The following is a 13,588-nucleotide window of genomic DNA, read 5'->3' as shown; positions in this document are numbered from 1 at the left end:
TGGGCTACAGAGAAGCAGCACTGGACTGTTGCTCAGTGGTCCAAAGTACTTTTTTCGGATGAAAGCAAATTTTGCATGTCATTTGGAAATCAAGGTGCCAGAGTCTGGAGGAAGACTGAGGAGAAGGAAATGCCAAAATGCCTGAAGTCCAGTGTCAGGTACCCACAGTCAGTGATGGTCTGGGGCAGTGGTTCCCAAACCTGTCCTGGAGGACCCCCAGCACTGCACATTTTGCATGTTTCCCTCATCAGACACACCTGATCCAACTCATCAGCTCATTAGTAGAGATAGCAAGACCTGAAGTGGGTGTGTCTGATTAGGGAGACATACAAAATGTGCAGTGCTGGGGGTCCTCCAGGACAGGTTTGGGAACCACTGGTCTGGGGTGCCATGTCAGCTGCTGGTGTTGGTCCACTGTGTTTTATCAAGGGCAGGGTCAATGCAGCTCGCTATCAGGAGATGTTGGAGCACTTCATGCTTCCATCTGCTGAAAAGCTTTATGGAGATGAAGAATTGGTTTCTCAGCACGACCTGGCACCTGCTCACAATGCCAAAACCACTGGTAAATGGTTTACTGACCATGGTATTACTGTGCTCAATTGGCCTGCCATCTCTCCCGACCTGAACCCCATAGAGAATCTGTGGGACATTGTGAAGAGAAAGTTGAGAGACGCGAGACCCAACACTCTGGATGAGCTTAAGGCCGCTATCGAATCATCCTGGGCCTCCATAACACCTCAGCAGTGCCACAGGCTGATCGCCTCCATGCCACGCCGCATTGAAGCAGTCATTTCTGCAAAAGGATTCCCCACCAAGTATTGAGTGCATAACTGAACATAATTATTTGAAGGTTGACTTTTTTTGTATTAAAAACACTTTTCTTTTAATGGTCGGATGAAATATGCTAATTTTTTAAGATTTTTTCGAGGAATTTTGGGTTTTCATGAGCTGTGCGCCAAATTCATCAGTATTAAAACAATAAAAGACCTGAAATATTTCAGTTGGTGTGCAATGAATCTAAAATATATGAAAGTTTAATTTTTATCATTACATTATGGAAAATAATGAACTTTATCACAATATGCTAATTTTTGAGAAGGACCTGTATATCCAAATTTGTGCATCATTTATTGACAAAGAAGGGGATAATAACAATGAGTCTGAAAGATTGATTCCTCTGAATGCTTCAGGCACACGGGAAAATAGTTCAAACACATTTGATGGAAAACAACTGGGTCTGTCATTTTAATTTAGCAGTTGTGGTCACATTATTTCAGCTTGGACCCTGATGAGTCCGACTTACAGTTATATTCATGCTTTAGCATTATTGAAAGATCTAGACCGTACCTGTATCCAGGCTTTGTGTGACATTATACTGGACTGTGATGAACATAATGGCAAACTTTGCTGTCACCTGCAATACAAAAATAAAATCATATGAATACATGCACAAACAAATCGCAACAAAGGAATAGCAAAAGCCACCACTTTAACAGCCCCACATCAGATATTTCCTGCCATTCTACTGCAAACCGCAGCAAACTACTGTTTGTCCTGTTGCTCAAAAGCCAGCGACACTACACTCAAACCGCAATAGATCGGTCTATAATCAGGCGCTAAAGGCACTTGCCAGAAAAGCCCCTCGATAACCAGCTCTGTCAGCATCAGCACATGTACATTTGATACGGGTAAAATGTTTTTATGTAGTATATATTTTAGGTTGTGATGGTTTTTGATGAGTGTTTAGTACAGAATCACAAATTAGGTTTTTAAAGAAAGCATTAGTATATTTATATTTTAAGTATAGGTATAAAGTGTATTTTAGAATATAGTTGTGTCAAGGAGGAAGTTTAAACTGAGAGGTAGCTGAAAAATGTGAGCGTCAGATGGTATCGCTGTCATGAGGAAGAGCATGTGATCAAGCGCTTTCATTATTTTAAAGTATTTGACGTCAGACTATTCAGCACGTTTAGTGCATTTAACTAAAATATTAAAACAACACAACAAACCTAATTCTAATGAAGCAATTATACACGGATCAGGCATAATATTATGACCATCTTCCTAATATTGTGTTGGTCCCCCTTTTGCTGCCAAAGCAGCCCTGACCCGCCGAGGCATGGCCTCCACTAGACCCCTGAAGGTGTGCTGTGGTGTGGTATCTGGCACCAATATGTTAGCAGGAGATCCTTTAAGTCCGTAAGTTGTGAGGTGGGGCCTCCATGGATTGGACTTGTTTATTCAGCACATCCCACAGATGCTCGATTGGATTGAGAACTGGTGAATTTGGAGGCAGAGTCAACACCTCAAATTCGCTGTTGTGCTCCTCAAACCATTGCTGAACCATTTGTGCTTTGTGTCAGGACACGCAACAAACTGATGCTCTGTGTATTCTGACAGCTTTCTATCAGAGTCAGCATTAACTTCTGGAGCAGTTTGAGCTCCAGTAGCTCGTCTGTTTGATCGGACCTCACGGGCCAGCCTTCACTCCCCACGTGCATCAATGAGCCTTGGTCGCCCATGACCCTGTGGCCGGTTCTCCACTGTTCCTCTTGGAGCACTTTTGATAGACACTGACCACTGCAGACCGAGAATCAAATCCTTACGCTTGCCCATTTTTCCAGCGTTGAACACATCAACTTTGAGGACAAAATGTTCACTTGCTGCCTAATATATCCCACCCACTAAGAGGAGCCGTGATGAAGAGATCATCAGTGTTATATCCACTTCACCTGTCACCTGTTCATATAATCATAATGTTATGCTTCACTGGAATTACTGAAATATCCAACCCAATAATTAACTGCCCATGTACCTTAAAACAGATAACAAATGCACATTTACATAACATTATGATGATCATGCCATTAAATGTGTGTGATAATAGTTATATGACAATCATGTTTATGTATACATTTTGAAAAGCATGATACATATGTTATAAAGATTTAATAATAGATGGTAATAAAATTAATACAATAAACAACCTCAAGATTAATCATCCTGTTGTACGAGTTTTAGGGTAAATAACCTCAAACATGAAGGTTATATGATATAGATTTATTATTAATCAAAACAGGTCACGGTGTGAGTTTAATAACAAATAATAAGCTAAAACGTGACGATCATCATATGAGTTTAATAGGAAACTAACCTTAAACAATATGAGGATCATGTTATGATTTATTTAACACTGATTGAACCTGTTATGATGTGAATTTACTAGGAGACTATAGTCTCAAGCATGATGGTCTTGTTATATGATATAGATATATTTATGATATGTGTTTAATAGGAAACTATAACCTCAAACATGAGTCCCAGCAGGACGATCATGGCCACACACGACACCATATCCGCGTGATTCTGGATGACAAACTCGTGGCTCAGCACAGGCGGACTCTTGTTCTTCTTGCGGAAACCCATCGCTCTTCTGGGGGAAAACACTCCTGATCACCGCAGACACTCGCAGGGGAAGCAGATCTCGGGTAAATGCACAATATTCAGTCATGAAAGCCCCACTACACTCACAGCCGCTCGCGATGTGTGCCGGAAGTGGTGAAGCGTCCGACGAAGAGCTGCTGTAAAAGTCTCAAAACGTTAAAATAACAGTTTGAAACAATCCTGCTTTATTTGGGATTACCTGCTGTGTGTGATTTTGTTAGATTTATATGTGACACTTTAACGAAGGGCGAGTAAAAGAGCGCACCCCCTAATATATATATATATATATATATATATATATATATATATATATATATATATATATATATATATATATATATATATATATATATATATATATATAGTGTTGTATCAAGAAACAGTATGAAAAAGTAAAAAAAGAAAAAATGATAGAAAGACAAATTACAACAAATAAAACAAAATTGCCACAGGGAAGTAAATATAAAAGTTCAAAACAAAGATAGAGAATATGCATGCAATCACATAAATAAAAGTTAAATTATAAAGTTCTTACAGCTTTCTTGTTCAAAGAGCCTCTGATACGGTCAACATACATATTTCAAATCATAAAATTTGTTTTCTTATTGGTAAAGTTACTCGTATGAATGTAAATTTTCTTTAACAGTAGAATTAACTACGTAAAAGTACCATCTGCAGTTGTTGAAAGTTTTTTTAACGGCAGATGGCTGTCGTTGAGTAGGGCTTTTATTTTGACTTTAAACGGAAGTGTGTGTGTTGTTGATTCACACATGGCCTTTACGCAGAAACTCTGGATTTGTGACTGAGCGCGGTTGTTTTGGTATTATGAGTTTGCTGTTTTGCACTTATGTTTACGACATATCAATGTTACACTCGTTTTGCTGTTGGTTGTTATTTATTTGCATTATTATGGAAACAAATTATGTTAGCTTACTCAAAAAAGTGTCTTACCTCAATATTCTATTAATGTAATCTCTTTTACATTGTATTTACTTTTTATTGCAGAACTTTTGTGTGGTTTTTTTTTTAATAACATAGACAAATGACAATATCTGAAATATTTTTTTTATCATCCATTGTAATGTGATTTCAGTCACATGTACAGTAATATTGTCTATTTTAAACAGATATGGCAGGGACAGATATGGACCCCGAGGTGGCTCGGGGCTTGTTTGAAGAAGGAGCCACGCTTATCTTGCTGGGTGTTCCTGAGGGAACAGAATTGGGACTAGACTACAAAACCTGGACTTTGGGCCCTCGGTTCCGTGGGGTGAAGATGATTCCTCCAGGGCTTCACTTCCTCCACTACTGCTCCGTCGACACCAGTGGGGCTTGTGGGGAAATTAGCCCCAAAACAGGCCTGTTCCTGTCCCTGAAGCCCCGAGAGGTGCTTGTGGCTCACTGGAACAAGAGTGAAGATGACCTGGAGTTCTCTCAGAAGCCAGAGGAGGTGGAGCGCATAAGGGCCAATCTTCGTGAGCTGGACGGCTATCTGGGGCCGTATCCGTACGACACACTTCGGAAATGGGTTTCGTTGACCGACAGACTAAGCCAGGAGGTCGCCATCGCTCTTCAGCCCCTAAACGGGCGAGTGTGTGCCTTCAGTGATGTTATCCCAGAACTGCAGCTGACCCACACTAAAGACCGGACAGAGCATAATCTGCCCCGCAATGATCAGGAGTGTCAGAGTATGAAGGAGGGGCTGAACCGACTGCCCCGCATGAAACTTAGGGAAGGCACGGAGCTGCGATTTTCCAACATTCCCAATCAGGCTTACCCTCCTGGGGCGACACCTGCCCAGATCACCCAGTATAGCATGGATTGGAGTTACACTCTCAACTGCGTGCTTCAGAACCATTATAAAGAGCAACCTCTCAATGTACTAGGTTAGTATCAGTTTACTAACCAAACATCATGTTAAAGGCATAGTTCAACCAAAAATGTATTTACTCATCCCCAAGCCATCCTAGGTGTATATGAGTCTTCTTTCAGACGAACACAATCTGAGCTATATTACCAAATGCCCTGGCGTTTCCAAGCTTTATAATGGCTTTAAAGGAATAGGTCACCCAAAAATGAATGATGCTTATCTGCTGACCCCCAGGGCATCCAATATGTAGGTGTGTTTGTTTCTTCAGTTGAACACTAATGAAGATTTTTAACTCCATCTGTTGTCGTATAATGCTTGTCAATGAGGTGTATTTCTGAGAGTAAAAACACGCAGACATACGAATCCATATTAAACCCTGTGGCTCGTGGCGACACATTGATGTCTTCAGACACGAAACGATCGGTTTGTGTAAGAAACCGAAGAGTATTTATGTAATTTTTTTACCTCAAAAACAACCCTATGTACATCAGCTGCGGCATCACTTTCGGCGAGTGAGGTCAAGATACGGCGTAGAGATACGCGTGAGATCACTTCTGCTGCTTTTATCCCATTGAGATACGCTGGAGATTGTACATTTGACCTCACTTGCAGGAAGTGATGGAGCGGTCCTGGCATTTTGCACATAGTGTTGTATTTAAGGTAAAAAATAACACAAAGACTGTTCGGTTTCTCACACAAAGCGATCGTTTCGTGTCTTAAGACACCAATGTGTCCACGAGCCTCAGGGTTTAATATGGATTCGTATGTCTGTGTGTTTTTACTCTCAGAAATACACCCCATTGACAAGCATTATACGAGCAGCGGTTGAGTTAAAAATCTTCATTAGTGTTCAACTGAAGAAACAAACACACCTACATGTTGGATGCCCTGGGGATCAGCAGATAAACATCACATTCTCATTTTTGGGTGAACTGTCCATTTAAATTGGCTTTATAATCTAGCTTCCGTCATGCTGCGTTCACACCGCACGCGAATGACGAGAATAAATCGCGCTATTCGCGCGAAGTTGGACGCGTGAACAATTTGAATCCATTCGCTTCATTCGCGCGTGAAATTTGCTTCATTCGCGCGTGAAATTTGCTTCATTCGTGTGTGACATTCACTACACAACATGTGTCATGGGAGGGGGTTCTGCCAGGCAGCGGCAGTCGGCAGAAGGACGAGCCGAGTTAAGGCTGCTCTCACCGGGGTTGATGAGCGCTGAGCTCCGGTGATCGCCTGCGTCTCACACCTCCGAAAACACCAGATCAAATTTTCAAATAGGAGCTCTCTTAATAAATAAATCACATATTTAAGCTTTAAACTACAATCTTGCCTGAAAAACTATGAAAACTACATTTTGTGACACAATAGAGTAGTATTTTTAAATTACTCTGGCCTCGGGGTTTCCCCTATGGGTTTCCCATCCTTCACCACGTGACAGCAGTAAGCAGGCTCCTCATTGGTTAACGTGGCGCGAATATCCGCCAAAGTTCAGATTTTTCAACTTGAGCGATTCGCGTGGTTCGCTCGGTTTGCGCGAATCACGTGTTCAAAACGCTCAATTCGCATGATCATTGCCGCGTCATTCGTGTGAATCGCGCCATTCGCGCGAATCGTGCCGCAGAATGCCTATTCGCGTCTCTGCATTGACTTAACATGTAAATCACTCGCGCGAATCGCGTCATTCGCGTGCGGTGTGAACGCAGCATCAGACCGTCTTGCGTAGAAAGCGTAGCACCTCTCGCAGTTCAAAACACTTACGCTACGTCCGGCGTCATATGTCATAAGTTGAATACAGAAGGTGGTCTGGGGGAAGCTAGATATTTGACTTTATATAGTTTTAAATATGGATATTTTTCTCACACAAACCCATCGATTTGCTTCAAAAGGCCTTTATTAAAGGTGCACTATGCAGCTTTCCGTCCACTGGAGGGCGCCTATTCAAAACTAATGCGTAGTTTGATGACGCAAAGTGTGAGCGCAGCATCTTGGGAGATGTGGTCTTCTCATCACAGCCGGTGGAAAATAGGACTCGGACAGAATCACGTTCATGCATGCGGTTATTAACGTTACTGTAGTCTAAAGCAGAGCAGGACTGAGTGTTGTGGACCTGAGCACAGCTACTGGAGCGATTGTTAAACAAATACCCGCCTCGCGAATACCGGGACTTTTATTATGACGGGACGTGACACATTCGCCGTGAGCCTGCACTGATCCGCTTTTTCCGGTTTTGAGGTAATGCAGCTCTGTTTATCATATTAGATACATTTAAGTGTGTTTAAAACGATGTTATGACGTTACTCCGTGCGTTCACTTGTTCACACTGCTAAGAGTAAAGCACTCCTGCCAAATAAAAGCTGAAACCGAGGGTAACATAGATATGACGCGATTGACAGGCGACTCCCTCAAACGCAATGCTGAACCGTCCCGGTCCGCCGTTAAAATAGCAATTTTCTCACAATTTACAAATATTTGGAAACATCTGGGATATTGTAAGTACTCAACTGAACAAACTATATAACACCGGCCTAGTGGTTTTTTGGTATTTTACTGCAAAAATACTACATACCTTAACCCCTGGAGCCGTGTGGAGCACTTTTATAATGGATGGATGCACTTTTTTGGGCTTCAAATTTCAGTCAGAATATTTCACAATAACAGCATAATGAGAAATATATAAGCATTTTTTTGCAGGCTGGTCCTTTTTGACTAAAAATGCCACAACACAAATATACAAGTCTATTAGCAAGTACTGTAGTGACCTATTGAATGCTAAAACATGATGATGTGCGGTGCTGTTTGCAGGAGAGCTGCAGTTTGCGTTCGTGTGTTTCCTGGTGGGGAACGTGTACGAGGCGTTTGAGCACTGGAAGAGCCTGCTGGCCCTGCTGTGCCGCTCCGAGCAGGCCATGAAGGACCGCAAGGATCTGTATCTGGGCCTCATCGCCGTACTCTACCATCAGCTGGGAGAAATCCCTCCGGACTTCTTTGTGGACATCGTGTCCCAGAACAACTTCCTCACCTCCACACTTCAGGTGCACTTCACACTTTACACGCTTCTCTTCGCTCGAATCCTAGTTTCAGCTAAAACAGGAGTGGAGCGAGGCCAAAGTCCTTCAGGTCATCTTAAACAAAGGAGCCCTTTTACTAATTTAATATAAACTCTTATTATTATGCAGTAAGCAATATTTCACATAATTGTTTTAAAATAATTAGTTCCTTCTCTGAAACATTTTTTCTTGTCACCAAAATTGCGCAAAAAAAGGGTTAGAAATGGTTTATTTCATGTTGATTTTAAAGCTGCAGTCCGTAATTAAAAAAAAAAAAAAATATCCATAATACATTTTTAAACAAGTACATAACCAGACAGTGTTCAAAAGGATCTGCTTACCTTAGCCCGCCTCACAACGGTAAGCTTGTAATAATAATGTGTTATAGTTTGAGTGGTACTGGTTGGTTTCCGCGGGGAAATTCGAGATTCTGCCGTTCATCTTTGCATCATTACGTCACGTCTGTAAACGTAATGGAGGAGTCCGGCTAGAGGCGATCATGTGAGGAGGCTGCAGGTGGCGGATCATTTATAGCCTTTCTCACAGCAGCTGGAATAATTAAATGTATCATTTTGATGGCGGATTGTAATCCAGAAAAGACCAAACGATGGTCATCTGTGATTCTTCCGTAGTCAAACACAAAAGATTAGACTGGACAGAATCTGTAATCGACAGGTAAAGCTAATACACACTAAATACAGCCACGCAATGCTGAAGTTGCTAACATTAACAATTTGAGAACAATGTTTAACTGTACAGTGTGATGTGAGCTAGGCGATCGTTAGATTCAATCACCGTTGGTAGCGTGATTTATTGTAATGTTTTTTCTCTCCGTTGGTCAGAACAAAAGTGGCAGATGTGTCACTCACTTGTTCAGATGGCATTTTGCAGAGGGAAATCTTATTTTGGTCATAAGACATATAAGGTTTATTCATGTAATGTAGGTTCACAGTTGATGAAAAGCGAATAATTCGTTAAAATATAAACATGTAAAACTGAAATATTTATAAATAAATCATTTTAAAATAAATATCCTCCATACTACTCAAACATAAGCTTAAGCCTGAGGAAGGGCGTTTGACTTAAACATTTCTAATGAAGTTTTGCAATGATGCATGTTGAACTTCTTACTAGGGAAGAGGATTAGGGAAAAGCAAAAAAAACAAAAAGCATCTCAAGATTACAGTCATTATAATGCGAGATTAAACTCGTTACATTTCGAGAAAAAAAGTCGAGATACAATCTCGAGAATAAACTCATTAAATATCGCGAATAAAGTCGTTGTGTTTTGAGAAAAATCTTGTTGTATTTCGAGAAAAAAAGTCGAAATAAAATCTTGAGAATAACGCATTCGATCCGTGTCAGCATTCGATCAGTGTCAGCATTCGATCAGTGTCAGCATTCGATCAGTGTCAGCATTCGATCAGTGTCAGCATTCGATCAGTGTCAGCATTCGATCCGTGTCAGCATTCGATCAGTGTCAGCATTCGATCAGTGTCAGCATTCGATCAGTGTCAGCATTCGATCAGTGTCAGCATTCGATCAGTGTCAGCATTCGATCCGTGTCAGCATTCGATCAGTGTCAGCATTCGATCAGTGTCAGCATTCGATCAGTGTCAGCATTCGATCCGTGTCAGCATTCGATCAGTGTCAGCATTCGATCAGTGTCAGCATTCGATCAGTGACAGCATTCGATCAGTGTCAGCATTCGATCAGTGTCAGCATTCGATCCGTGTCAGCATTCGATCCGTGTCAGCATTCGATCCGTGTCAGCATTCGATCCGTGTCAGCATTCGATCCGTGTCAGCATTCGATCAGTGTCAGCATTCGATCCGTGTCAGCATTCGATCCGTGTCAGCATTCGATCCGTGTCAGCATTCGATCCGTGTCAGCATTCGATCAGTGTCAGCATTCGATCAGTGTCAGCATTCGATCCGTGTCAGCATTCGATCCGTGTCAGCATTCGATCAGTGTCAGCATTCGATCAGTGTCAGCATTCGATCAGTGTCAGCATTCGATCCGTGTCAGCATTCGATCCGTGTCAGCATTCGATCCGTGTCAGCATTCGATCCGTGTCAGCATTCGATCCGTGTCAGCATTCGATCCGTGTCAGCATTCGATCCGTGTCAGCATTCGATCAGTGTCAGCATTCGATCCGTGTCAGCATTCGATCCGTGTCAGCATTCGATCCGTGTCAGCATTCGATCAGTGTCAGCATTCGATCAGTGTCAGCATTCGATCCGTGTCAGCATTCGATCCGTGTCAGCATTCGATCAGTGTCAGCATTCGATCCGTGTCAGCATTCGATCAGTGTCAGCATTCGATCCGTGTCAGCATTCGATCCGTGTCAGCATTCGATCCGTGTCAGCATTCGATCAGTGTCAGCATTCGATCAGTGTTCATTGCACAGCATACTGATAGAGGACATTAATATAAGTTTGTCATAATTAGCTAAAGTTAATAGTATTTCTTTGTTACTGAAAGAAAGTCTGAAATATAGCTTGACTAAGTGATCCAACTCTGCCATGTCCTCTATCAGTATGCTATGCAATGAACACTGATCGAATGCGTTATTCTCAAGATTTTATTTTGACTTTTTTTCTCGAAATATTACGAGTTTTTTCTCGAAACACAACGACTTTATTCTCAATATTTAATGAGTTTATTCTTAAGATTTTATTTAGACTTTTTCTCGAAATATAACGAGTTTTTTCTCGAAACACAACGACTTTATTCTCAATATTTTATTTAGACTTTTTTTCTCAAAATGTAACGAGTTTAATCTTGCATTATAATGACTTTAATCTTGAGATGCTTTTCTTTTTTTTTTGCTTGGTCCTACAAACAATGAGGCACTATATTTTGTACTTAAAAAAAAAAAAATTGTTAATGAAATATTACTTAGTGGCACTTTAAGTAAAATATTTTGTGAAGTGGGTTCAGCTGACTAAAAAGTTTGGCTTGGAGCAGGACTGGCCAACATGTGCATGAGGTGTTTTCCAAACGGTGTTCTTTTTAATGTAACTAACAAATTATTTTTCATCCCTTTTCCTCCTATTCAGGAGTTTTTCCAGTTTGCCAGCAGTCCCGGAGTTGACAGCACATTACGGAAAAGAGCTGAAAAATTTAAAGTCCACCTGACCAAAAAGTTTCGGTGGGACTTCGAGGCGGATCTTGACGAATGTGCTCCGGTGGTGGTGGAGCTTCCGGAGGGAGTCGTCCTGGACTGAGGCCGACGGATGCATATTCAACAACACAGTGCAAGAAGTTGTTTGAATCTGCAGTTTTTATATCGTTTCACATGAACTGATTGTTTCATGTCTCTCCAGGCTGCATTCGACAGATGAAGGCATCTGGATATTTTCCTGAAATAATATTTTTTCATTTTATTAAAGCTAATTCTATCACTAGCTAGTTCTTGATTTGGCTTTCTTGTGACCCTGAATATCAAATAAAGCCACTAGAGGGCAGGCCAGTACACATTATGTTTGTCTTGATCCAGAACCCTGAACTGTCTTAGATTTTGTGAAATGTGCTGTTTATAAGTTTTGAATTCATGGTATGACTTTGCAATCTCATCAGAACAAGAAACAGCTGAACCTGTCACTCTTTTTAAGTCTTCCTGTTTATTTGAGGTGTTTGCCAAGATACTAAACATTGCCATTGTTAATGCTCACGTGTTGAATAAAACAAACCCAGAACCCTAAGTATGAAATGTCAGCATGTATCTCACATGTCATGAGCGAGACCTCAAATCGTGTGAGGTGGAAGAGAGGTGCGTGCTGATCCTCCTGCCGGATGAAGGAATCAGATGGACAAAGACTTGGATTTAGAACCAGAATTAAGGGCCATAATCCCAAAGAACATTTGGTGTAGGCTCTTGAACTAAACTACGATAGTACGCAACATACACTATTAGTCGTTTATGGACATTTTTCAATCTCATTCCTATAAACTCATGTTATTTAAAAAAAAATAAGAAAAAATGTAAGCTTCAGTTTAACTGTAGTTGGCATAGCTTCATTAGTCATTTCCGAACAGTGTTGCCACAGTTACTTTGAAAAAGTAATCTGATTACTGATTACTCTTTTAAAAAGTAACTTAGTTACTTTACAGATTACTTGATTTTAAAAGTAACTAAGTAAGATTACAAGTTACTTTATGAGTAGCAGTTTCCGACAACACCCCCGCCGCCTCAACATAGAAATGACAACCGGTTTTGCCAACACTCACTTTATTAGAAGGGCATTTTTAACAGAAACAACAACAATGTATCGCCTGACATTTTAAATAGAAATTAAAAAATATTTCCTGAAAAAATACTCTCCCAGAGACGCGAGAAGAAAGCAAAAATATTAATTTTTTACTAAGGAAAATATCTAAAATAGTAACTCACAGTGACTTGGATGAATTACTTTAATCTGATTACTGGTTTGGAAATAGTAAGAAGAGTAAGACAAACTTTTTACCTGTTAGAATTAGTACAAAGATACTTAATAGTGTATGAGCATGACAAGTGTATATACTATATAAAGTGTCCTGACCTCTGAGAATGTTTTCTCTAGCCATGCGATGTTCTCACCTTTATTACCCTTCACCCGTTTGCATTCCTGCATTGATTTCAGTCAGGTTCTGTGTTTGGTCACATCAGTATATGGCGGTCCATCACAAATACGGATATTTTTCTCACAAAAACCCATTGAATCGCATCAGAAATCCTTTATTAACCCCTAGAGCCGTGGGGAGCACTTTTATATTGGATGGATGGATGCACTTTTTTGGGCTTCAAGTGCCATTCACTGCCATTATAACGCTTGGAAGAGCCAGGACATTTCATATAACTCAGACTATGTTCTGAAAGAAGAATGTCATACACCTAGGATGACCTGAGGGTGAGTAAATCATTTTAATTTTTGGGTGAACTATCCCTTTAAATTGAATATTTACCTACAATCCATCTAACAAGAGAAGCATCCTATCATTTGTCAGCGATGAAGATCCTTATTAAGATCAACAATTTCATGTGCAGTGAATGACTAGGAGTCAGGTAAAGTATTTTCTAAACAAAACTTAATTACAGGTAATATAAAAAAAAAAATGGCATCTGGAGTTGGCTAGCACACTTTCAGTCAGCAGTCTAACCTCTACACTTTAAGTAAAGAAATAAAAGAAAACCTTGCTGCCTGCATGCAGAGCTCAGCTCGTAATACAAATGAATGCG

General features: G+C 40.6%; 2 protein-coding genes across 2 annotated transcripts in view; one reads left to right on the top strand and one right to left on the bottom strand.

Annotated features, from left to right (window-relative positions):
• Positions 1 to 3,560, bottom strand: part of zgc:113278 (Translocating chain-associated membrane protein 1-like 1-like) — a 30,976-nt gene extending 27,416 nt beyond the window's left edge. The window contains exons 1-2 of the mRNA XM_067446970.1: positions 3,307 to 3,560; positions 1,348 to 1,414 (exon numbers count right to left, since the gene is read on the bottom strand). Coding sequence (XP_067303071.1) covers positions 1,348 to 1,414; positions 3,307 to 3,426 — 187 coding nt within the window. The 5' untranslated portion in view covers positions 3,427 to 3,560. The remainder of the gene's footprint in view (positions 1 to 1,347; positions 1,415 to 3,306) is intronic.
• A 614-nt stretch (positions 3,561 to 4,174) lies between these two features.
• Positions 4,175 to 12,074, top strand: aar2 (AAR2 splicing factor). Its single transcript, XM_067447387.1, has 4 exons — positions 4,175 to 4,264; positions 4,572 to 5,330; positions 8,123 to 8,352; positions 11,430 to 12,074. The coding sequence occupies exons 2-4, from the start codon at positions 4,574 to 4,576 to the stop codon at positions 11,595 to 11,597; spliced, it is 1,155 nt and encodes a 384-aa protein (XP_067303488.1). The 5' UTR covers positions 4,175 to 4,264; positions 4,572 to 4,573; the 3' UTR covers positions 11,598 to 12,074.
• Positions 12,075 to 13,588: the final 1,514 nt, after the last annotated feature.

The sequence above is a fragment of the Pseudorasbora parva genome, chromosome 6 (assembly GCF_024679245.1).
Source record: "Pseudorasbora parva isolate DD20220531a chromosome 6, ASM2467924v1, whole genome shotgun sequence".
NCBI classification, from domain to species: domain Eukaryota; kingdom Metazoa; phylum Chordata; class Actinopteri; order Cypriniformes; family Gobionidae; genus Pseudorasbora; species Pseudorasbora parva.
The sequence above is the reverse complement of the archived record's forward strand: the minus strand, read 5'-3'. Positions and strand labels throughout refer to the sequence as shown.

Bases quoted from the DNA above. Each gene is read 5' to 3' on its own strand.
- aar2 (XM_067447387.1), top strand. From the start codon at position 4,574: ATGGCAGGGACAGATATGGACCCCGAGGTGGCTCGGGGCTTGTTTGAA. The intron at 5,331-8,122 runs GTTAGTATCAGT...TGCTGTTTGCAG, and splicing joins GCAACCTCTCAATGTACTAG to GAGAGCTGCAGTTTGCGTTC. The intron at 8,353-11,429 runs GTGCACTTCACA...CCTCCTATTCAG, and splicing joins TCCTCACCTCCACACTTCAG to GAGTTTTTCCAGTTTGCCAG.